Genomic DNA, 26,134 nt, shown 5'->3' on the forward strand with positions numbered 1-26,134 from the left:
TGGTTAACGAATCCGACTAGGAACCATGAGGTTGTAGGTTCAATCCCTGGCCTCGCTCCGTGGGTTAAGGATCCGGCGTTGCCGTGAGCTGTGGTGTAGGTTGCAGATGCGGCTCGGATACCTCGCTGCTGTGGCTCTGGTGTAGGCCAGAGTCTACAGCTCCGATTCGACCCCTAGCCTGGGAATCTCCATGTGCTGCGGGAGCGGCCCTAGAAAAGGCAAAAAAAAAAAAAAAAGATGGGAAGGAAAGCCTCAAAGTGAGCACAGTGACTGTGTTAGGCTTCTAGGTTTACGGATCCTTTTTTCTACCTTGCAGATTTTCCGTAATGCCTCAGCTAGAAGTCAGCAGAAAACAAAATCCTGCCAGGCTGGAGGCCAGCATGTCCCACAGAAGGAAAAGCCCAGGAGTCACAGAGGAGAGAAGGGAGACAAGGCAATGAGTGCCTTCGCCCCCAGGGCTGCTGCAGCGAGATTCAAAGAGCAAAGGGGGGTTGGAGGTTGGTTGGGGGGGTGGGCTTGGCCCCTAGGGGCACACAGGACAGCAGGCAACGCAATGCACTCACTCGGGGTCTGCACTTCCTTTGGGACCCTCTGATTATACCGTAGTATGGTCTTTCGAGTTTGCTCGGGAAGAGCCGAGCGAATACAGTGCATCCAGGGAGTAACTTCCCTCCTCTTTCCCTAGTGGCCTGGCTCCTCTTTCACCACATGGAACCCAGGATCCTAAAACCTAGAAGGCAATGCTACTCACATGTCTTAAGAGTCCGGCTTTATACTTTCAAGACATGTCCCCCCAAAGAGCTGCACTTCTGCGACCTGCCGGCTGAACTCCATCTAAGTTGCGGCTTTCAGACACAGAACGAGCATGATTCAAGCATGGGACTCTGACCTGACAGAGGGGCACGACAAATGTCAGCATCATACAAACTGCAAGTCATTCCTGACCTCGGTGTGGAGTGACTGTGCCTCCGAGTGTCGCGGGGCAGCCCTGGAGACACGCGGGCTGGAAAACAGCCTATGAAGGTGCCACTCCCGGACCTCGTCTTTTTCCCGGTGCTTCAACCTGGAATCCTGAAGCGACAAGGTCCTACTATAGAGCACAGGGAACTATATTCAAAGCATGGGATACATCACAGCAGAAAAGAAGAGAAAAAATATGCATATGCATAACTGAGTCGCTTTGCTGTACATTTGAAACTAACACACCCCTGTAAATCAACTATGCTTCAATTTTTTTTTTTTAAATGGACTCTGGACAGAGATCATATGCTTTGTTTCTAGATGCTGAAGAACTCACAATTATAAGAACCTTTGGAGACTCTATTTAGTGTCAATCTCCTACAATTTTTTACTACAATTACATGAAGCAGTCTCATTCCATTACATCATATGTCAAAAAAACCAGGCACATTTGTGCTTACTGCTTATACATGGGACAGATCATATTTAGACACCAGGGCAGAGATATCAGCAAATAATTACAATGATTTATTTAATGGACCATAATTTTCCATTTAATTTCTTTACCCTAAAAATGACTTATTAGGGAGTCCCCGTTGTAGCTCAGTGGTTAACAAATCCAACTAGGAACCATGAGGTTGCGGGTTTGATCCCTGGCCTCGCTCAGTGGGTTAAGGATCAGGCGTTGCCATGTGGGTTGCAGAGGCGGCTCAGATCCCAAATTGCAGGTGGCTCTGGCGTAGGCTGGTGGCTACAGCTCCGATTCGAACCCTAGCCTGGGAACCTCCACATGCCGCGGGAGCAGCCCTAGAAATGGCAAAAAAGACAAAAAAAAAAAAAAGAAAAGAAAAAAAATTTATTAGGGAGTTCCCATCTTGGCACAGAGGAAATGAATCCGACTATGAACCATGAGGATTCAAGTTCGATCTCTGGCCTCACTCAGTGCGTTAAGGATCCCACGTTGCTGTGGCTGTGGTGTGGGCCGGCAGCTATAGCTCCAATTCAAGCCCTAGCCTGGGAACCTCCATATGCTGCAGGTGCGGCCCTAAAAAGACAAAAGACACATAAAAAATAAAAATGGCCTATTAGACTTGTGCACTAACACAATAGGCCTGAGGCTACTATCTTTAGAAAGGCCTGCTGGCAGGGGCACTTGGCTTTCAGAATGCTTTCGCCATTACCAAATGATGAGGTCATGTGGTTGGGCCTAGGCTGCTGGTTTGTACAATGTGATTTGTGGTGAATACTTGCTTTCCTTCAGGGAGCCGGGAATTTGGGTGGTTGCTAGGCAGAGAATGCCTATGTGACCAGCCCCCTAGAAAACCCCTAAACTCTGGCTGTCAAATGGGCTTCTCTGGGCATGAACAGCAGACACTGCATTTTCACAGCTGGAGGGTGAGCTCTGTGCGACCTCTCGGGGAAGGAAGAGAATCTTAGAAACCTGTCGATGGATTTCTCCAGACTATTCATACCTCTTTCCATTCTGCCCCAGCTATGCACGCTTACGCCATCACTGAAACAAACTTTAGCCGTGAGTACAACTACATTCTGACTCCTTCCAGTCAGTTATCGAATGTGTGGGTGGTCTTAGGGGACCCCCAAAACAAGACTTAGTTGATTCTGCAAATACTTTTCAGTAGCTTATTTAAAAAAAAGAGAAGAAAAAGGACTTCCCTGGTGGCTCAGTGGGTTAAGGATCTGGTGGTGTCACTCCTGTGGCTCGGGTTCGATCCCTGGCCCAGGAACTTCTACATGCTGCAGGTGCAGCCAAAAAAAATCAAAAATAAAATAGAAGCCAAAAAAAAAAAAAAAGAATACTATCCTAAAACCATGATGCCTCTTGAACAGATCACCACACATTTAACTCCAGGTGGACCTGGTCTTCCCAGAGTAGCTGGGAATTCAGCTCAGCAGCTCTAGACCCCAAATAGTATTCCTACTGCAACTTCCCAGGCACTCAAAGATACATGTTCTCCACGAGGCAGAAGGCAAAAGCGATCGCCCAGGTGTATGCGCTCAAAGCCCAAGGACTTTTACGTTGCGGGTTTTAAAGACATCGGCTGCACATGCACCATACATTTAAATACTATCAGCCAATTTCTGGGAAAGGAAGTCATTATTCCAGCGTTCATATTTCTTGTCACATTTGTTTAGGACTAATTACAGATGGTAATCTTGTTTGACAGAAATAGAATCCCAACTCAGCTCATATCAGAGCGTGGCCATCAAAGCAGTTATTTGCTTTTCGGTGCTCAGTGACACCACAGAGCTGGGCAGGGCGGAGGTGAGGGGCAAAGCTTCTCTGGAATCCTAGTGTCTGCTGCTGGATTGAGCCATGGGCACCAGGCTTAGCTGGAAAACCCCCTGCGAGGTAACAAGATGATGAGACTAGACTATATTCTCCCCTGCCATTTACATTTATTGCTTTATTTTCATTTATTTATTTTTGTCTTCTTTGCCATTTCTTGGGCCGCTCCTGCAGCATATGGAGGTTCCCAGGCTAGGGGTCAAATCGGAGCTCTAGCCGCTGGCCTACGCCAGAGCCACAGCAACACGGGATCCAAGCCCCGTCTGCAACCTCCACCACAGCTCAAGGCAACGCCGGATCCTTAACCCACTGAGCAAGGCCAGGGATCGAACCTGCGACCTCATGGTTCCTAGTCGGATTCGTTCACCACTGAGCCACGACGGGAATGCTTACATTTATTACTTTAACGGGTAGTAAACAACCGCTGTATACTAGGGAGCCAGAGAGCCAAAGATAAAGAAGATGCTGCCTGCTGTCAAAGAAGGCACCATTCTGTGGCTGATCCACAGGAGTAGTCGGACTACCAAAGAAGCCTGCTCATCCCCTGTGATTCCAATGCCAGCATCAGGGTCTTGGGAAGAGGCCTCTCCTTTCTCTCTGAGACATACTGTGCCTTGCTCAGGGGTTGCTAGCAAGCAGTCACTTATCTTGGAAATTACCGATGTGCTTTACCCAGAGACCACTAGCCCCCTGGTAGGAACTGACAGGCCATCCAGCACACAGGTGGGCAGGCCACACAAACCAGATGCCATGTGTATATTAGTCAATGCTTGCAAACAACCAGACAGGTATGCGTGCATGCTTACACGTGAGTTATCTCTCCCAGCCATCTATCTTGTTCCCCTGTCACTCTCGTTTCATGTGTGAGCACCTGAAATAACGGAAACGATAAAGTGGCTGGGAAGTGGTCAGAGCATAGAGCCACCACAGGAATACCCAATCTGCTGTGCAAGCACGCAGCCTCACAGCGCAGCTTCACACGCACTCTCACGCAGGTCCGTGCTGCAGGAGGCAGGAAGCAAGGAAGAGCCTGGAGGCAGCACCCTCCACCCCCTACCTCCGTCCAGCCGACTCCTCATCCCAGCCTGGACTCCAGCACCACGAGGCACAGTGTGAAAACCAATGCACTGGTCCGAGAGCACAGGGAGCGGCCATTCATTTGGTAAGATGCCCAACATGCCAAATAGGTAAAGCTGCTCCCATCGGAACACACGGTTAGAGGACTTGCTAGAGAGCAGGGAGCCTCTCCTGGCAGGGACTGTCACAAACAGGCAGGCTTGTGTAACACAGCACACACATACACAGACCATGCAGCGATCCTGGGGTCCTCAAATGCAGTGTCACAAGGGGCATTTGCTAGGATGAGGGTCCGCAATGGTCATCTTCCAAACATCATATACGCCGTTCTCGTGATCACAGCCGCTACCTAAATGGTGACTCTGGCTAGTTCCTCTCATTTTTAAAGTTACTGTCTACAGTACTCTTAGATGATAAAAAGGAAAGATGTAGGAGTTCCCGTCGTGGCGCAGTGGTTAACGAATCCAACTAGGAACCATGAGGTTTGCGGATTCGATCCCTGGCCTTGCTCAGTGGGTTAAGGATCTTGCATTGCCTTGAGGTGTGGTGAAGGTCACAGACGCGGCTCAGATCCTGTGTTGCTGTGGCTGTGGCGTAGGCCGGCGACTACAGCTCCGATTGGACCCCTAGCCTGGGAGCCTCCATATGCCAAAGGAACCCAGCCCTAGAAAAGGCCAAAAAAAAAAAAAAAAAAAAAAAAAAAGGAAAAATGTAAATTCTCCCCAAAGTAGTATTTAAACATGAAGATATTTCAATTTTGACTTTAAAAATCATTGTATGGAACCATGAGGCTTCCGGTTCGATCCCTGGCCTCCCTCACTGAGTTGAGGATCTGGTGTTGCCGTGAGCTGTGGTGTAGGTCACAGATGCGGCTCGGATCCCGAGTTGCTGTGGCTGTGGCGTAGGCTGGTGGCTACATCTCTGATTAGACCCCTAGCCTGGGAACCTCCATATGCTGCAGGAGCGGCCCTAGAAAAGACAAAAGACAAAAAATAAATAAGTAAATAAATAAAAATCATTGTATGGTTCCTCTGGAAGAATAGCAAAACACTTTTTTTTAAATGTTAAATAACCATGGGGTTAAATAAGGGCTTCATTTACAATAATACGATGATAATGAAAAGAGTGGTAAGGATTCCGGAAAAAAAAAATGGAAACACCAATGGAACAAAACGGAAATTCCTGAAACACATCTGAATTACTCAGCTTACTACAAGCTGGCAGGGGGTGGGGAGGGAATGGCAGCGGGAGGCAGATACGACACACACTACACTAAAAGTGAAGTCCACAGCAATTACAAATTGAAACTATAAAACTGAAACCACAGACATCCTCATGGAAAACAAATGGGTAATTATTTACATAATCTTTTTTTTTTTTTTTTTTGTCTTTTTAGGGCCGCTCCCACGGCATATGGAGGTTCCCAGGCTAGGGGTCGAATAGGAACTGTAGCTGCTGGCCTGCACCACAGCCACAGCAACACAGGATCCGAACCACATCTGCAAACTACATCACAGCTCAAGGCAACACCAGATCCTCAACCCAGTGAGCGAGGCCAGGGATCGAACCCGAAAACTCATGGTTCCTAGTCAGATTCGTTTCTGCTGCACCACCACAGGAACTCCACAATAAAATTATTTTTTTTAAAATCTCTTTAGGGAAAATTAAAACTAAGATAAAACTAATCAAAACTAATGAAAAGCATTAACTCAGAGGAAAAACTAAATCACGTTGAAAAAGCATTTGTAAGCTAACAAAGATCAATGTCGTTGAGATATTTTAAAGAACTTATCAATCATTAAGAAAAAGAATAAGAGCAAATGGAAAAAAAAAGGCAAAGGACATGAATTGGCTATTCACAAAACAAGCCAATAAACACATAAAATATTCTCACATATTTATTAAGAGTCAACAAAAGAAAATCCCTTTTTTCACTTACCAAAATGACAAAAATCTCTAAAACCATGCTCAGCATCAGCGTGATTCGGAAAGCTGCCACATTACCGTTGTAGATGTGATTAAGTCATTTTAAGACAAAAAAATTATATTGGCTACGAGGGGAAAAAATGATTCTCCACTTTTTAAAAGCTCCTACAATGATATTAAATTAAATTTTCTGAGGAACCTAAGGTGTTGATTCCCGCCTGTAAAGTGGGTGCTAAGAACAGTAAGCTGGGTACCTGGAAGACAGTTTGCAGCCCCGCAGCAGGTAGGCATTCAGATTCCCAGTTGCCGCAAGTAAGAGCCCCAGGTATGGAGGGGAAGGCTTCATAGGCCTAGAGGAAAACTCAGGATGGAACTGGACTCCGACAAAATACGGGTGATCTGAAATGAGAAGAATCGGGATGCAACTGAAGCGGACCAGTATGAGAACAGCTTGAAAGGCCTTCTTACCTTTAAAGTAAGAAAACCTATTAAAAAGTAAGAAGATGAGTTAACTTGTTACCACCACAGTCCGTTCCTTTCATGATCCGACTTGGAAGCAGAATTGCAAATTGCACAACATGCCGCGGAAGGTATGAGAGGGAGCGAAGCCAAGCACACGTTTTGGAATGAGAAGATGATCGGCCTTCCCCAAATCTGCCTGCTCTCCAGGCCCTCCCCAGACTTCCCCTTTCCACTGGGGGGGCCCAGGGGAGGCCCCCCCCAAAAGAGGCCTCAAGGGCATACTGACTGTTTTCAAATAAAGTTACTTAAGACTGAGCTGATGCAAGAGGAGCACTTTGCCACAAACTCCCACACCCCCACCCAGTCTCCCCGAAAGCAGGAAACCCATCTCCCATGTGGAAGGTGCCTCCCTTGCATGGAGGGAGAAGGACGCCCTCACCGCTGGAGATGGGGAAGCGGGGCAGAAAAGCCTGGATAAACCACCTGATTACTTTACAACCCGGAGCCCAAACTCTGCTTAGATTCTTCACGAAGCATCCAAAGCCTAATAAGTTTCTTCGTCTTGTTAACTCCTCACGTATTTATCGTTGCTTTACCTAAAAAGGATCAAAGCTGCCTGCTTTGGCCACTTCCTAGGTCCCATTTCTGGGAGACCTCCATCGGCACGACTTAAAATTTGTTCTTCTCTTGCTAAGCTGCCTTGTATTAATTTTAGTATTAGTCCAGCCACAAGAAATCAAGAAGGGGGGAGCGGGAAAGGTCCCCTTTCCCAACTCCCTGGTATCCTCGTACTTCAGGCTAAACAGAGGTGACTCTTTCTCTCAGATGGCTGCAGGTCCTTTGCTACAAAGGCTCTTTCTAAAGGGACGGGTCCCCTGGAAATGCAGCAGGTAGAACCGCTTTTCTAGTCGCAGCTCGGGGTGGGAGAGAAATCACGGGGAGCACCACGAAGCTGAGCAGGCACTCATATTTCAGCCCACGCCACCTTAACGCTTGGGATGAAGCGTCTCCGAGGGTTGACCACCATGTGAATGGTGGATATGGCTCCAGGTGGCGACAGGTGAAGATGTTTTCATTTCCTGCCTTATTTATACTTCTCTGTATGGTGTGGACCTTTGCAATAACACATATGTCTTACATTATCGGAGGGCGAATTAAGCTCTTCCATGTCAAGGGTGGTAAGAAGCCCCAGGATGCGCAATTCAGGTTCTACATTTAATAGGAACAGACAAGTCACTTTTCTCAGGTACCTGAAATCCCCTGTTTGGGAATGGTAAAAATTACTGGGTGACATTTCCAAATGTGGGTAGAAATTTTCAAGGTCTAGAAATTCCCCAATCGGAGCTCTCAGAAAGTATGTTTACTCCCAGATTAGGAAGCAACTCCTAATGAGAGATTGGGCAATTCGTTCATCCCATAATTGCTATAGAACAGAGTGTGATTAGTAGGTATTCCTTTCTTTAAAAATTATTTTAGGAGTTCCCATCATGGCTCAGCGGAAACAAATCGGACTAGTATCCATGAGGACGAAAGTTCAATCCCTGGCCTCGCGCAGTGGGCTAAGGATCAGGCGTTGCTGAGCTGTGGTGTAGGTCACAGATGTGGCTCAGATCTCACATTGCTGTGGCTGTGGTGTAGGTTGTCAGCTACAGCTCGGATTTGACCCCTAGCCTGGGAACCTCCATATGCCTCACGTGCGGCCCTAAAAAGACAAAAAAAAAAAAATCATTTTAATAGCCATATATATCAAACTGAAAATTCTAAAATATAAGCTTTATAGGAGGAAGTAAATATAACTTCAAACCTTTCGATGAGATGGTTTATCAAATGACCTAAAAATCTAGTATGGAATTCAAAATCACAAATCCCCGACCCTTACCAATGGAGACCCAAAACTAATGCTCAGTAGTGAGGAAATAGTGATTGAATGGCAATGTCCACTTTCCCAAGGGTATCTTTTAAAGTTTTGCTCTACAAAATGGTAGCCCCTGGCCACAGGTGACCACTTAAATTCATTCAAATTAACCGAGCACATTTCAACGGCTAAATAGCCACAAACAGCTGGTAGCTACCATATTGAACAGGGCAGAATATTCCATTTTTGCAGCAGATTCTATCAGACAGCTCTGAATCCAGAAACATCCAGCGTAGAAATCTTCTATCTCACAGGCGTTCCCATTGTTGCTCAGCAGGTTACAAACCTGACTAGTATCCACGAAGACACGGGTTTAATCCCTGGCCTCGCTCAGTAGGTTAAGGGTCTGGCGTGGCTGTGAGCTGTGGTGTAGGTCGAAGACACAGCTCGGATCTGGTGTTGCTGTGGCTGTGGTGTAGGCCAGCAGCCGCAGCTCCCATTCGACCCCCTAGCCCGGGAACTTCCATATGCTGCAGGTGCAGCCAGGGAGAAAAGGAGGAAAGAGAGAGAGAGAGAGAAAGAGAGAAAGAAAGAGAGGAAGAGAGAAAGGAAAGAAAGAAAGAAAGAAAGAAAGAAAGAAAGAAAGAAAGAAAGAAAGAAAGAAAGAAAGAAAGGAAGGAAGGAAGGAAGGAAGGAAGGAAGGAAGGAAGGAAGGAAGGAAAGAAAAAGAAAGAAATCTTCTATACCACATTTAGGAAGAAGCCTCCTTGAATTACAGGGACATTTGGGGAGTTCCCATTGTAGCTCAGTGGTTAACGAATCTGACTAGGAACCATGAGGTTGCGGGTTTGATCCCTGGCCTAAATCAGTGGGTTAAGGATCCGGCGTCGCTGTGAGCAATGGTGTAGGTCGTAGACACGGCTTGGATCCTGCATTGCTGTGGCTCTGGTGTAGGCCTGCAGCTACAGCTCCAATTCGACCCCTGGGAATCTCCATATGCCTCGGGAGCAGCCTGAGAAATGGCAAAAAGACAAAAAAAAAAAAAGAGGAACATTTGGGTATGAAAACTTGGTGAAGGGAATGCTAGCTTCTCCTAGGAAAGTGCCCCATCAAGAAAAGAAATCATCCATCCTTAGTAAAAGAAACTAATCAACACAGCTTTACATTCAAGGTGTGACGAATCTTGCAGCACAGCATCTAGGGATGTCTTTGAGACAAGCAAATAATAATTGTGGTTTTGTACCACTGCAGACAGAAGCCGAGCAGCAGATCATGTCATAACCAGGGACAGAATATCTGAATAAGCGGATCACTGCTCTGAATCAGTTTATCCAAAAAATCCTCTACGCTGATATGAGGAAAGAGACTAAAAAGTTTTTATTTGGATGATGTTCTAGCAGTCAAAGTATCTTTTAAATAATGCTCTTAATTGCTTTGAAACAAATTCTGACATTACAATAATCTCAGGCTTTGTTGTTCCTTTTAGAATTCCTTTAGGAATGTCGAGATTCATGGATATGGTAAGGGTAGCTAGGATTGAAATCTTCTGGGAAATTATCCTTAATAAAATGAATTCCCTTGCAGTCAGCTTTTTAAAAATCACCAGGTTTTACGGCGAGTTTCATTTCCTTTCTAATGCACATGAAATTTGAAAGTGTCAATGGGAAACTAAATCCTTGCGATGAAAGAAGCTTCTCTTCAATAAGGAGAGAGTCAAGAGAATGAAAGAGAATAAATACTTGGGCAAAGTAAACAAACAGCACCTTGCTTAAGAAGTGTCTCTGCCCTCTCACACGGCAGATTTAAGAGACTTCAACACAGTGACCCACGCTAAAAAAATTGTAAATGATGGGCATTTCCATCAGACAGACGACATAGAGGAAATACCGCCTCATGTTCTAATTTAAAATTTCAGGCATGGAGTTCCCGTCGTGGCTCCGTGGTTAGCAAATCCGATTAGGAACCATGAGGGTGCGGGTTCGATCCCTGGCCTTGCTCAGTGGGTTAAGGATCTGGCATAGCTGTGAGCTGTGATGTGGGTCAAAGACATGGCTCGGATCCCGAATTGCTGTGGCTCTGGCGTAGGCCGGTGGCTACAGCTCCGATGAGACCCCTAGCCTGGGAACCTCCATATGCCGCAGGAGCCGCCCAAGAAGTGGCAAAAAGACAAAATAAAATAAAATAAAATTTCAGGCATGGATTGATCATCTTAGGTGGCATGTCCAGTGAACGTAAGAGGAACAATAAAATTCCACAGAGGTGGCGGTGAAGGCAGTACCTGGCAGAAGGTTACGACCTGGTTTAGCTCCAGGCCCCCAAGGTGGATGGCCCTGGCAGGGTGCTTCATCTCTCTGCAGCCACTCTCCTCCTCCGTCAAGTGGCACTAACATCGCCTGCCTTGTAAGTTACAGAAGGCACTCGGGGCTCCTAGCCAGGGGTCTGGGAAGGAGCATCTAGAGAACACACACTTACTGGCCATTGCTTGCCTCCTTTCTGGGTCCCGGGAAAATGCTACTCCCTTCAAAGAAGCCTTTCCCAACTTCAAGTGTCCTCCCTGCTCGGGACTTCTGAACTACTTGCGCAGATTAGAGGTAGAAAGTGAAAAGGGCAGAGAAAAGGAATCTTGAGGCAGAAGAACAGTGACTTGGGCTAAGACGGAACAAGGAAGAGGAAGGTGAGAAGAAGAAGAAGTAGTCCAGGTTATCTAGAAGAGCCTAAGGCATAGAGATGGGAAAGGTAGGTTCTAGAAAGTTCAGCTAGCATTGTTAGAGTATTGTGCACACACGAAGGATTCAATCAATGAGGGTGCTTTAGCCAACCAATTACTGCCGTATGGGCTGTGCGATCAGCAGCAGCGAGGAGGGACCGGGCCAGTCTTCTCTTACAGGAGGAAGAAAGCAGAGCGCTGCCCAACGGAAGGCTGCCTGCCTTTCCCTGAGCGCCGAACCCAGAGACTAGCAGCAGAGGAGGCCTGGGAAGGGGGCAGGGATGGCACAGAAGCTACTGGTCGAATGGGTAGGCTCTGAACACTCCATCTCGTTATGGTAACTTCACAGCAACGGGCCCCAAATGATGAGGACTATAAGCGGCCTGTTTTTTCATACTTCATACTTAGTACTCTATACTTTATATTTAGTGCATATTATGGATATGTAGTTGCATATTTTATTTCAAAGGAGCAAGGAAAAGAAAAAGAGCAAACAAAAGGGATCTCAAGTTCTGTCTGTGTATGCCTACAGTTGACAAAAAGATAACAGCTCACCACGCTCACAACAATTTTCAAAAATGAGCAGCCCACTTACTTGCTAGTTCAATGATTTCCATCCTCTCCCCATCGACATCCTGACCTACAAAACTTAAGTCATTCTGCTCAAGTTGGTTGATCAGGCTAGGATTCACCTGGAAATAGAAGAAATTAAGTGACTTTGGGCAGCAGAGCAATACAGACCTATCAGCTTATGAAAGTGGCCTCTGTCAATTGGGTGGATTTTCCATTTCGGTGATCCTCTAATTAGTAGCTAATTTCTATATTCAAACCACCACAAAGCCTATTTTTAAACTCATTATGAACCTGAGAAAGAGTCTCATCACAGCCCTTAAAGATGGGAGGCCTACCTTCTACTGCCCAAAGACGACTTTCGAAAAGTAGGACTGTGGGACTACCTCAAACTAAAAAGTTTCTGCGCAGTGAAGGAAACCACCATCAAAACGAAAAGGCAACCTACTGAATGGGAGAAGATATTTGCAAATCATATATCTGATAAGGGGTTCATAGCCAAAATAGATAAAGACTTCATAGAGTGCAACACTAAAAAAAAAAAAAAAAAAAAAAACCAGGAGTTCCTGTTGTGGCGCAGTGGTTAACGAATCTGACTAGGAACCATGAGGTTTCGGGTTCGAGCCCTGCCCTTGCTCAGTGGGTTAACGATCCGGCGTTGCCGTGAGCTGTGGTGTAGGTTGCAGACGCGGCTCGGATCCCGCGTTGCTGTGGCTCTGGTGTAGGCCGGCGGCTACAGCTCCGATTTGACCCCTAGCCTGGGAACCTCCACATGCTGCAGGAGCGGCCCAAGAAAAGGCAAAAAGACAAAAAAAAAAAAAAAAAAAAAAAACCAACCCAATTCTTAAAATGGGCAGAGCAACTGAAAAGACATTTTTCCAAAGAAGATACACACACAGAGGGCCAACAGGCACAGGAGAAGATGTTTAACAGCACCCATTTTCAGGCAAATGTAAATCAAAACCTCAATAAGATATCACCTCACGCCTGTTAGAAAGGCTATCATTGAAAAGGCAAGCATGGAGTTCCCGTCTTGGCACAGTAGAAATGAATCTGACTGGGAACCATGAGGTTGTGGGTTAGATCCCCGGCCTCGCTCAGTGGGTTAAGGATCCAGCGCTGCCATGAGCTGTGGTGTAGGTCGCAGACGCGGCTCAGATCTGGTGTTGCGGTGGCTGAAGTGTAGGCCGGCAGCTGCAGCTCCGATTGGACCCCTAGTCTGGGAACCTCCATGTGCCACGGGAGCGGGAGCGGCCCTAGAAAAAGCAAAAAGACCAAAAAAAAAAAAAAAAAAAAAAAAAAAAAAGGCAAGGAATAACAAATGTGAGTAAGGACGTGGAAAAAAGTCTCACACTGCTGGCAGGACTATAAATTGGTGCAGGCACTGTGGGAAACAGTACGGAGACTCCTCCAAAAATTAAGACTAGAAGTACCATATGACCCAGCTATACTACTCCTGGGTATTTATCCAAAGAACATGAAAACATTCATTCAAGAAGATATACAGACACTGTTGATTGCAACATTATTCACAATAGCCAAGATATGGAAACAACCTAAGCGCCCACTGATGGATAAAGATGTGAGATATATAGATGGAGAAATAGCTATAGATGTATCAGAGAATACTACTCAGTCATTTAAAATTAAATCATGCCCTTTGTAACAATATGGATGGACCGTAAACTATTATGCTAAGGGAAATAAATTAGGGAAAAACAAATATGATTTCACTCCTATGTTGAAAGTAACCCCCCCAAAAAAGGAATAAACGAAATAAAACCGAAATAACTCACAGATACAGAGAACATATTAGTGGTGACCAGTAGGGAAGGGGGTTGAGAGGTGGGCAAAATGGGTGAAGGGGGTGGACTGTATGGTGATGGGTGGTAACTAGGCTTGTGGTGGTGATCACTCTGCGGTGGATACAGATGTTAAACTACAATGCTGTGCACGAGAAACTTACATAATAAAAAAAAAAGTAGGACTGCGACACAGATATTCTGTCTTGAAACCTCGAGACTAGCTATTTATAGCTCTCCCATATTTGCTTCTTCCCTTGAGTTATGTGTAATTAACTGTCTCTCCCCACATCACACATCTACTTGAGGATTGAAACTATCTTATTTCCCTTGTGACTAAACCAGAAGCCTTCTTTACATATAGTTACGTAAGCGCTCTAAAGAGAAGCCGGGAGCAACTTTTCTACTGAAATACTGGTTATAGAGGACAACTTGGTGACCTGACTCACGGGCCCTTTCCTCACTCATCTCATCGGCGGCCCTCTCCCAGACTTTTCAGCCTCTCCTTCACGGAAAACACTTCCTCATCCAAAATCAAGCAGGGTCCCACCTGTCCTTCTCAATCTCCCCCCACCCCCCAGACTACTCCAGTAGCATATGGGAGTTCCCAGGCTAGGGGTGGAATCGGAGCTGCAGACGCTGGCCTACGCCAGAGCCACAGCAACGCGGGATCCAAGGTGAGTCTGCCACCTACACCATAGCTCATCACAATGCCAGATCCTTGACCCGCTGAGTGAGGCCAGGGATCGGACCCACATCCTCATGGATGCTAGTCTGATTTGTTTCCACTGCGCCACAACAGGAACTGCCTCCTTCTCAATCCTAACTCCAAATGCTTTTCTTTTAACATTAGGCTACTTCTCAGAATTTCGACTTATTTTCCTTTTTCACCAGCTTTATTGAAATAGAATTCATATGCCATTACAATTTACCCACTAAAAGTATACAACTCGATAGTTTTTAGTACATTCACAGACAATTGCTTTTCTTTCCTTTCTTTTTTTTTTTTTTTTTTTGCTTTTCAGGGCCAAACACATAGCATATTAAAGTTTGCAGGCTGGGGGTCGAATTGGAGCTGCAGCTGCCGGCCTACACCACAGCCACAGCAACATCAGATCGGAGTTGTGTCTGCAACCTACACCACAGCTCATGGCAACTCCAGATCCTTAACCCATTCATTGGTCAAGGCCAGGGATTGACGCATCCTCATGGATATTAGTTGGGTTCATTACCGCTGAGCCACATCAGGAATTCCCACACAGACAATGTCAACCATCCCATGATCAATCCAAAAATAACACCCTACGCCCACCAACCATCATCCCCAATTCCCTTATCCCTTATCACTGGACACATACACCCTCCAACTCAGCAACCACCAATCTATATTCTTTCTCTTTAGATTTGCCTATTTTGGGTTTTCATGTGAATGAATCACATGGTATGTGTTTTTTTTGTGACTGGCTTTTTTCACTTAACAGTGTTTTCTAGGTTCATCTATATTATAGCGTGCATCAGTATTTCATTTCTTTTTACTGTCATTTTATTGTCATTGTATGGATATACCACATTTTATTTACCCATTCATTAGCTGATGGACATTTGGGTTGTTGCTACTTTTTTGGCTGTTAGGAATAATGCTGCTCTGACCATTCGTGTACAAGTTGTGCGTGGATATATGCTCTCATTTCTCTGGGATATATACCTAGATGTGGAATTACTGTGTCATATGGTAATTCTGTTCAACCTTTTGAGGAACTACCAGATGACTTCCCAACACGGCTGCACCATTTGCATTCCCACCAACAGTATGGGAGTTCCAGTTCCTCCACATCCTTGCCAACGCTTGTTGTTGTTCGTGTTTTTAATACAGTCATTCTAGTGGGTGTGAAATGGCACCTCTTTATGGTTTTGCTTTGCATTTTCCTGATGACAAATGATGTTGATTATCTTTTCATTTTCTTACGGGCTGGCCATTTGTCTACCTTTTTTGCAGAAATGTCTATTCAGATCTTCTGCCATTATTTGCTATTAAGTTGGACAAATTCTTTATATATTCTAGACACAAGTACTTTGTCCAATATGTGATTCAATCAGTAAATATTTTGTTATTTTTTGGGCCTCTCCAATTAGAACAGAAGCTCCCCAACAGGAGGGAGACCACGTATGCCTTTCCCCTTTCCACCTCCAGCACACATGAGACTAAAAATAAGTATGAAGGAATGAATGGCCACCCCAGCACGTACACAGTGGTTCTTACACCTTCTAGCTACCACTTAGGCAGAGCAGCTCAATAATTTTTGTCCTACCATTTGGGCCAGTTTCCAACAGAAGTAAGACCACGGCATATGGAGGTTCCCAGGCTGGGGTCGAATCAGAGCTGTAGCTGCCGGCCTACACCACAGCCACAGCAACGCCGGATCCTTAACCTGCTGAGCGAGGCCAAGGATAGAGACCCAAACCTCATGGTTCCTAGTCAGATTTGTTTCCCCTACACCACGAGGGGAACTCCCATCTCCTCCATTTTATAAGTTGATCGTAATTGGTCCAAGCCAAACATAATAAACCCATTCCTCTCGGTAGGTGAATGATGCAGGAATCCGGGTTTAAGCCTGGTTCAGCATTGCCCTGGCAAGGGTTACCAGTTCACAAGTAGGCAGGAAACCTAAACTGACTCAATCACATCTAGGAGAGATGCGTGTTGCCTCAGTCACCACTGGCAGCCATCTGACAACTCTGAGCAAGACCAGCCTAAAGACAAGGCAGACACACAGGAGCCCTGATTATTCCATGCCTGGAGTCTGCCCAGCCTCTGCACTACCTATTACCTGAGGTGAAAAATGTCCTTATTGTTTGGGCTGCTTTCAGTGAATAATGAGAGGGAATTTCGATTCTTTGCAGTCAAAAGCATCGTAATTGGTACACCAATTAGTCCTGGTACAGACAAGCTACATTGGAGGGAACCCATGCTTCTCATGTGTCAATCTCAACAGTAACTCCTCTTGGTCATGTGACACCAAGCTTCATGGTCAACGTAGCTTCCGAGAGGCTCCCAAACCAAGAATCCATCATGTGATACCCAGAGACACACCCCTATCCCACGAGGCATTTGGTTCACAAGATGCAAGTACCCTTTTCCCAAGCTTGCTAAAATAAAGGGCAGGAGGTTAAGGATAAAGATGACAACTTTATCTTGATCTAGGAGACAGCAGCTAGGGTAACAGAGAACCCTGAAACATCCCATGTGCAGATACTTTGGAAAGCCAAGACCAGAGTCTCCCCCCGCCCCCACCTGTCCCCACCCCCTCTGGGAAATGTGGCACTTCTCCCCCCAGCCCTAGGGACACCAGGCTGGACCCCTCTTCCAGAGGCCCGCTTGTAATCACTGGGGCTCCTCGCACCAAGCATCTATAGTCCGCAGTGAGTCAGCGTGAAAGGCATACCTCATAGCGATGTCTGTGTCTTTCTTCTATGAAAGGAACGTCCCCGTAAAGTTTCCCTGTAAAGTATGAAAGTGAAATTAATAGTGGAGTAACCAGCTTTGGAACCACATCCATGGCATATGTGGGGGTGGGATCTATTTGCTCTCTATCCATCTACCGCGGGGCTAAAATGACCTAGATTCTAGACGGTGATCTACATTTTCTTTTCTTACAGGACAGCAATTGCTTCTGTGAAACCCTGAAGCAATTCCCAAGTAAGGCATCAGCACCGCATAAAGGGATGCCCGCTGTTAGGCAAGCCCACCAGGGACCCCGGCAGACATGCCCTCCTTTTATACACCCGCCTGCAGGACTGAGAGCCCCGTGATGTGGGCACCATCACCTCTGCACAGATTCCTAACGGGGCTCATCTTACCCAAGAAGAAAATGAAACGCAAGGAAGGGAAATGAAACCAAAGGACGTGCCCGAAGCCCCGCCCCACTGGCGACACAGTCCTGCGCGGAGCCCAGGCTGCCCCGTGCTTCCTGCACTACGCCAGCCGCCTCTGTGGTCGCACGGCACTGGCCACGCGGGCTTACACTCCGCCTTAGACATAATGCCTTCCCTTTGGCTAAAATGTGACCTCTAGGAATTTACGCTAGAAAACAGAAACGAGGACGGCGATTTAACCACGAAGTGATCCACTGCGTTATTTAGCGGCGGACGGTCGGCAACCAACATCCCGCCAGGGATGGAGGGCTGCCGGAAGGAGGGAGGGCACGTCGGCACCCGCAGCCCTCACCCAGGGGTGGGGGGCGGAGAATCCCGCGTGGGGCTCTTGGACAGGCGCGAGCGGCTGCAGACCACCCCCCCCAGGGGCAGTGTCCCAGGCATGGTCGGCTTGGCCATGGGCATGGTGGCTGGTGGGATGCCCTGTGGCAGCAGTGTGAGGTGACAGGAGCAGGCTCCGTGGCCAGACACGTCTCCCGAACGGGCGCCCCTGAGCACATGGAGAAGCGGATGGCCAAGTGCCAAGTGGCGAGCAGGCGCAGGGGCCACGACAATTCCCTGGGCACCAGCCCTCACACGCAGTCCCCAAGCACGCAGCCAGGGGAGGAGAAAGCCCACCGATGGTGCTGGAAGCCTTGGCCAAACTCCAGCAGAAGCAGGAGCTGGGCTCGATTCCACAGGCAGGGGATTTTCAGACTCGCCAAGACGTCCTCAGGCTGCAGAACGGGATGTTTCAACCAAGCGAGACTGAAGGCATCTCACTGGAGATGTTGACTTGGATAAACAAAACGCAAACCGGCTGTCCTCTCCTACGAGACCGTGTGATCAGTTATCATGACTGAACTTCTAGTTGCAATCCTGTCCATACAGAGAGAGCTCCCTGGTGGCGACGTTAATATGTCTTAGAAGAAAACTGGAAAGAGTGGGGGCAGGGAGCTCCTCTGAGAAAACTGCAACACGGCACTGACGGGGGGCATTCAAGGCGGAGCCTTTGTACTCAAACGTTCAGTTCATAAAAATGAAGGAAAAAAGGGAAAATGATAGCATGATAATGCCCAGTTGGAAAAACGAGATAGAAACATAATATTATGAAGTGACAAGAACAAGCGGTTCGAGTATCTGAACCTACTTGGAGAGGATTCTGACTCCCCTACGACTCTCTGACTTTGTCATTGATCTTTTCCTCCAAAATTTCCTCCTCTCTTCCTTCATTAGCACAGATGACTAAGCAAATCCAATAACCGAGCCTGCCATCATTAACAGAGGTGATGAGGAAAACGGGAAAATTAGGATATAAGGAATTTACTGAGCAATTATAGTTGAGTCATTGGGACTAGCAGGATCTCAGGCGAACTTTTGAACCTGTGTGCCTTGTGCTTGCTGCCTGGCTTAAGGCAACCTTGGTGTTTGCTAAGAAATCCCAGAGGGATAACAGAGGAAGGCGGGAGGTGTGGTGACTCTGGAGCCATACGGCCTGGATTTTTTTTTTTTTTTTTTTTTTTTTTTTTTTTAGGGCCGCATCCGTAGCATATGGAGGTTCCCAGGCTAGGGGTCGAATCAGAGCTGTAGCTGCCAGCCACAGCCACAGCCACAGCCACAGCAGTGCAGGATCGGAGCCGCATCTGCGACCTACACCACAGCTCACGGCAACAGTGGATCCTTAACCCACTGAGCGAGGCTAGCGATGGAACCCTTATCTTCATGGATCCTAGTCGGATTCGTTTCTGCTGTGCCACAGTAGAAACTCCCATACTGCCTGGATTTAAATTTCACTGTACCACTGAATGGATTTGAGGCGTGGACAAATTACTTCAGCTCTCTGCCTCAGCTTCCGCATCTGTAAAATGGGGGTTATGAGAGTATCTGCTTGACGGGACTGTTGTGAGGATTAAATAAATCAAAATATTTGAACTACTTACAACAGTAAGCCACACATTGCTATTGTTATCTCTAGATTATGAAATCCAAACAGAAAGAATGGAAGCTAGAATATAAGTTCTACAAGGTAAGACAAGATCCCCCCAATTCTTGAGACCTGGGTCTAGCATATAAGCAGGTACTCGATACCTATGTATTTATGAATGAAGCACATATATATTATAGATACTCTGTGTGTGTGTATATGTAAATACACACATACAGAGAGAATGTATATGGTACATGATGAAATACTTTCAGAGTTTGGGAAATGTTTTATACTCTAAAATCTCTCTTAATCACTGACAAATCTATCAAGATTGAATTTCTGATAGAAAAGTAACCTAAATATCTATCAACAGATGAATGGATAAAGAAGATGTGATAGCTAGATAGATGTAATGGAATATTACTCAGCCATAAAAAAGAATGAAATGCCATTTGCAGCAACAAGAATGGACCTAGAGATGATCATACTAAGTGAAGTGAGTCAGAAAGAGAAAGACAAATGACATGTGATATCGCTTACATGTGGAATCTTCTAAAAATGATAAAAATGAACTTACATAAAAAACAGAAATAGGCCCACAGACAGAAAACAAACTATGGTTACCAAAGGGGAAAGGGAGGCATAAATTAGGAGTTTAGGATTAACACATATACACTACTATATATAAAACAGGTAACCAACAAGGACCAACTGCATAGCACAGAGAACTATACTCAGTATCTTGTAATAGCCTATAAAGGAAACGAATCTGAAAAAGAACATATATATATACGTCTAACTGAATCACTTTGCTGTACACCGGAAACTAACGCAACATTGTAAATCAACTATACTTTAATTTTTAAAATTTTTTAGAAGAATTTATGAAATTAATCTATTGCCATATCCATGAAAAAAGAAAAAAACCTGAAATTTCCTTTAAAACTATATGTTGGCGGAGTTCCCTTATGGCTCAGCAGGTTAAGGATGTGGTATTGTCACTGCAGTAGCTCTGGTTGGTGCTGTGGCACAGTCCATGGTCTGTAAACTTTAGCATGTTGTGAGGGCAGCAAAAAAAGAAAAAACAAAAAACAAACTTTATGTCAAGAATCAGCTCAGGATGTTATCAGGTGAAAACACTTTCAAGTCTAAATAAAACTAAGAGGGCTCACTGCAGGGCCCTGGCACCAGGGATTCGGAATCAGCTGTGCTCAGGAGAGGGCCCAGGATGCACAGGGAGTCACTGGCAGGAACCATTGAGCCACAATGTCACCGAAAGTGCTGTAGGGGGACAGTCAATGACAAGCGAGATGCTGGATGCTGCTGCCTGCAGACTGCATCCAGATGTGGAGTGAAAAGACAGGGGGAGATACAGCAGGTTGTTAGGAGCGTGGCTCTCGATGGATTTACTGAGCACACATGCCATGCCGTGAGCCTCGGCAAAGGGGGACATCCCCAACAATAACAAAGTGACATGCTCTTCCTTTCTGTCCTAGTCTTTTTAGAGACAAAATAAAATAGAACAGAGATGAACTGCACATAAGCTTAACGCTCCCTTAAGAAGTAAGTGCCAGCAAAGCTTTACAGAAAGACGACTGATAAAGCCTTAACCTACAAAACGCAACCGAGCAGGACCCTGTGGGGCTCCTGGGCACAAAAGCATTTCTGTGTCCCCCATTTCTTGTTCTTAGGAAGTGGGCCTCATTCAGCCTCCATGGCCTCCCCTGAGTTCCTAGGGACAGGTTCAGACACTTGCTGACCAGGGGAGGGAGGGGACGCAGGGATGAGGCAGGAGCCGTCAAGCAACAGCGGCACAGCCTTGGGGCAGGATCCTGGTTCCCTCTCAAGGGATACACATGACAGAGGAGCTTGCACACCTAAGACAAAAGCGGTATTCCTCAGGCTTCTTTTAGAAATGAATACTCAAAAACTGAACAGTTTAGAGCCCTTCCTTGTTCTTCTCCCTGACTTAATGGCACCCTAAACGCAGTCACCCCTCAGTTAAAGATCAGGCACCCTGAGCATAATCGCCTGTGGGTTAAAGACAATGAGCCCATGACGTTGTCCAGGAACCTTCCGAGTTGGTTCTCCTCTCTGATCAGTGTGCCCTTCTCGCAAGTGCTGTTACTCTAGTCAGTAACCCAGAAGACCACCGTCGTGATCGAGCCGAGGTCTCCCGACTCCAGCTCTGATGACTAAGAGGCCCCTAAGAGAAGAATGCATGTTTCTCCCAATCCCGATTCCTATCTGAAAGTCTGGTCTTCTCCTTTTTACTATAAAACGCCTCCCAATTCTTTGCAAGGGGAGGGGCACAGTCTTTAGGGCATCAGCCTGCTGCGACCCTCCTTCGCCTGGTAAAGCAATAAAGCTCTTTCTTTCTCCTTTACGCAAAACGCTGAGTTTCAATTTGGCACCAGCAGACAGAGGCCAAATTCCAGCCAAAAAAATACTGTCAGTGGAGGCAGTAAGACACCAAAAATACCTATGACAGGATCATCGGTATCAAAAACACCGCCAAATCACCCACCTCCCTCTCTAAAGCGCTTCTGGGTAGAGTCTGTCTTGTATATAATTTTATTTAACCCACCTCCTGCCAAGCCCCTCCCTCGGGGAAGTAACCCTAGCATCTGAACTTATCTTCTCTCTCCTTTTCAAAGCCAAAATCCCTCCCCACCGCCGAACAAGCTATACAAGCTAAAAGATGGAAGCGACCCAAAGGTCCAAGGAGAGATGAGTGGATAAACAAAAATAGTATATGCACGCAATGGAATACGGTGCCGCCTTAAAAAGGAAGGGAATCCTGATACACGCTACCATATGGATGAGCCTTGAGGGCCTGATGAAATCAGTCAGTCACAAAAAAGCAAATATTGGGTGACTCCATGTCTACGAGGCACCCAGAGTAGACAAATTCAAAGAGAGAGAAAGTAGAACGGCGATCATGGGGGCTGAGGGAAAGAGGAGTCGGGCGTTGTTGTGTAATGGGCAAAAAGTTTTAGTGTTGCAAAGTGAAAAAGTTTTGGAAATCAATGGTACAACAATGTGAATATACTTACTACTGAATTGTACACAAAGAAATGGGTGAGATCATAAATTGTGTGTTTATGTGTATGTTGTCGCAATTAAATTTTTAATTTTATTTTATTTTTTGGCATTTGAGTAGGCTTTTACTTTTTTTTTTTTTTTTTTGTCTTTTTTTTTTGTCTCTTCTAGGGCCACACCTGCGGCATAGGGAGGTTCCCAGACTAGGGGTCGAATCGGAGCTGTAGCCACCGGCCTACGCCAGAGCCATAGCAACACAACAACATGGGATCCGAGGTGCATCTGCGACCCACACCACAGCTCAGGGCAACGCCAGATCCTTAACCCACTGAGCAAGGCCAGGGATCGAACCCACAACCTTATGGTTCCTAGTCGTTAACCACTGCGCCACGACGGGAACTCCTACTTTTGTATTTTTTGTAGCTCTTGCCATTATCCCTCCATCTCATCCCTAGTTCTCTTATGAATAACTACAGTAAACATTTGGTGACTACAGCAGTCTGACATGGAGGGCTATTGTGTTTCTAGGTGACAGCAGAGGTGAGTGGGTAGAGAGCAACTTCCAGGAACATCCCTTTGGCTAAGAACCATGAAACCTCATGCCTAAAATCACAAATGCTGACATGGACTATCAAAAAGCCCAATTCTGATATCATTTACAGAATAAATTAACGGAGGTGAAAAGAGTCTCTTATGACCCACTTGATTATGCCACATTTAATTCCTAACTATGACTTAACCCTTCTTTTTTTCTTGGCTGCACCTACAGCATGTGGAAGTTTCCAGGCCAGGGATCAAACCCACGTGGCAGTTGCAAGCTGTGCCACAGCCGTGGCAATGCCAGATCCTTAACCTACTACACCAACATGCGACCGTCCAACACATCTTTCTCTCTCTCCCTTTCTTTCTTCCTTCCTTCCTTTCTCTCTCTCTCTCTCTCTTTCTTTCCTGTCTTTTTGCCTTTTTCTAGGGCCACTTCCGCGGCATATGGAGGTTCCCAGGCTAGAGGTCTAATCAGAGCTGTAGCCGCCGGCCTACACCACAGCCGCAGCAACACCAGATCCGAGCGTCGTCTGTGACCTACACCACAGCTCATGACAACACCGGATCCTTAACTCACTGAGCAAGGCCAAGGATCGAACCCCAAACCCCATGGTTCCTAGCTGGATTTGTTAACCACTGAGCCACAACGGGAACTCGCCAACACATCTTTAAAAACAAAACTGTTATGGCATGGAAACAACTGCATATTCTATAAGATACACATGCATTATTTGTTGAAATTTTACAAATATGAAAATCTCTTCTGTCTTTGTGCCAGTACCATATGGATTTGATGACTGTAGCTCTGTAGTATAATCTGAAGTCAGGGAGCCTGAAAATTTTTAAAACTAAAAGTTATATAGCCCCATTCTTACCCCCACCACTCCCTCTTCCTCTCGCCCACCCTTTATCCAAACCCCCCATCCCCACCCTTTGCAACTGGGCTCTTGTTTGTGTTCGTTCACTGAACTGCTCTCTAAAACCCAGCAGATCTGTCCTCAGTTGGGACCCCCTGAGTAATGCCCCCTTCCCCGATCTGTGACCTCTGCTCTTCTCTGGACCCCTCTTGCCCTGCCGACCTGATCTGCATCCTCAAGTGGGGACACGCGCCCAGGATCACACCCGCCCTTCCTCTCCCACTTTCACTCCCCTGGAGGCCATCAGCCATATGTCCCCATTCTATACCTCCTCACCCTTACTTGGGCTCCACATTTCCTATTTCCACACGGCTAGAAGAAATCACCCATAGCATGCACAAGTCGTAAATTCACTACCTGATGGCTTCCTTATCTCTTTCTCTTAGTAGAACTGCCTTGCTTTTGCACATTTTTTAACGGCTGCACCAGTGTTAATTTGACTCACCTAGACTCACTCTCCCAGACCCTGCCCTGTGCCAGTTAGGAGCTAGAGCTCTTTCTGCACATGCGAGGATTTGCCAACGTTTATCTAATTCAGAGATCCCAAGAGGCTGCCCAGAGCACAGATTTTTGGTGTATTTGGCTTACATAGTGTTGGAAGACTCAGCACTATAAATTTTTAAATAAGATGCCAACATTGAAAAATCAGGAGACTTCTCATAAAACTCTGGATTTCCAGATTCTCTTAAAAATTTAGAAGACCAGCAAGAGTGACTCCACAGTTTGTACAACTATCAGTGTAGCAGTTACTCCTTTGATGGGTTAAGTGCTTGTCGATTTGCCCCAGTCCCCACAACTCCCTATTGCCTCTCTAACTCTGAGGCCCGGTGTAACTGCCACTGATTGTTGAGCTCAAGCCAAGATATTTCTCACACTTGGCTCTTTGACCCATTCACGTTCCCAATCTGGTCCTAGTGACCCAGATGCTCAGTCCAAGGCTGATTCAGTGCTTGAGACCCTTCTCAAGCCAACCACTAGTGAGTGAGTGAGCGAGTGAGTTTTGGCTGTGTCCACAGCATGTGGAAGTTCCCAGGGCAGGAATCGAACCTGCCCCACAGCAGTGACCTGAGCCACTGCAATGACAATGCCAGATCCTTAAGCTGCTGCACCACAAGAGAACTCCGCCAAGCACGTTTTCACTGGCTTTCAGAAGCCAGAGGTGAGCTCCTCCCTCCCTGCACCCCTGGCTCTTCTCCCACAAGACAGTCCTAAAACCTGCAGAAGCCTGTCCTGGGGCTCTGGGCATAAGGAGGCTCAGCTCTGGGAGGTGTCTGGGTTTTTCCATTCCCTCTTTGCTTAAGGTCCAGCCATTCAGTAGAGTGAGGTGGTCAGGACGTTTAGGCTCTTGGAGTTCCTTTGTGGCTCAGCAGGTTAAGGATCTGGGGTGGTCACTGCTGCGGTTTGAGCCCTGGCCTGGGAACTTCCATATGCCACGGACCATGGGGGGAAAAAAAAATTTCAGTCTCTGAAATTGGCTCGGTGACTTTCTATTTTTAGGCCCGCAGGTGCAGCATATGGAAGTTCTCAGGCTACAGGTTGAATCAGAGATGCAGCCGCCGGCCTACACCACAACCACAGCCACGCGGGATCCGAGCCGCGTCTGTGACCTACACCACAGCTCAAGGCAATGCGGGATCCTTAACCCACTGAGTGAGGCCAGGGATTGAACCCACGTGCTCATGGATACTAGCTGGCTTCTTAACCTGCTGAGCCACAAGGAGAACTTCTCTCAGTGACTTTCCAACAGGTGACTTCACCTTGCTGCCATGCGGTTCTCTTGTGTAAAACTCGGCTGGGTCCCAGGGGTGCTGAGACGGACAACTCAAAAGATGCACACACCATGTCCTAGTGACCACTGGCTTAGAAAGTGCACAGTCTGGGCCGGCCGCTAGCTTTCTCTTGCTCCATTGTGTACTTTTGGATTTTAACAGATCATTCCTTTATTTTTTATAAAATATCTCATTAAGTATCAAAGCTCCCCCCTTTCCCTATTTTCATTTTTGTAATCGGCTTTTATCTCAATTTTCTATTATGAAAATGCTAATTTTCTAGTTTGAAAATTGCTACTCCTTGCCTTGAACTGCACCGTCACATTCTTTTCCATTGCTTGTATCTCTTTTTTTCTC

General features: G+C 46.4%; 1 protein-coding gene across 5 annotated transcripts in view; it reads right to left on the reverse strand.

The window, feature by feature from the left end:
• CTPS2 (CTP synthase 2) overlaps positions 1-26,134 on the reverse strand; it is a 130,392-nt gene that overhangs the window by 11,787 nt on the left and 92,471 nt on the right. For all 5 annotated transcript variants that reach the window (XM_021080709.1, XM_021080706.1, XM_021080708.1 and 2 more), the window contains 3 exons: positions 17,111-17,166; positions 11,891-11,987; positions 6,526-6,670 (listed from right to left, as the gene is read on the reverse strand). In XM_021080709.1, the coding sequence (XP_020936368.1) occupies positions 6,526-6,670; positions 11,891-11,987; positions 17,111-17,166 (298 nt within the window). The remainder of the gene's footprint in view (positions 1-6,525; positions 6,671-11,890; positions 11,988-17,110; positions 17,167-26,134) is intronic.

The sequence above is a fragment of the Sus scrofa genome, chromosome X, assembly GCF_000003025.6.
Source record: "Sus scrofa isolate TJ Tabasco breed Duroc chromosome X, Sscrofa11.1, whole genome shotgun sequence".
Classification (NCBI taxonomy): Eukaryota; Metazoa; Chordata; class Mammalia; order Artiodactyla; family Suidae; genus Sus; species Sus scrofa.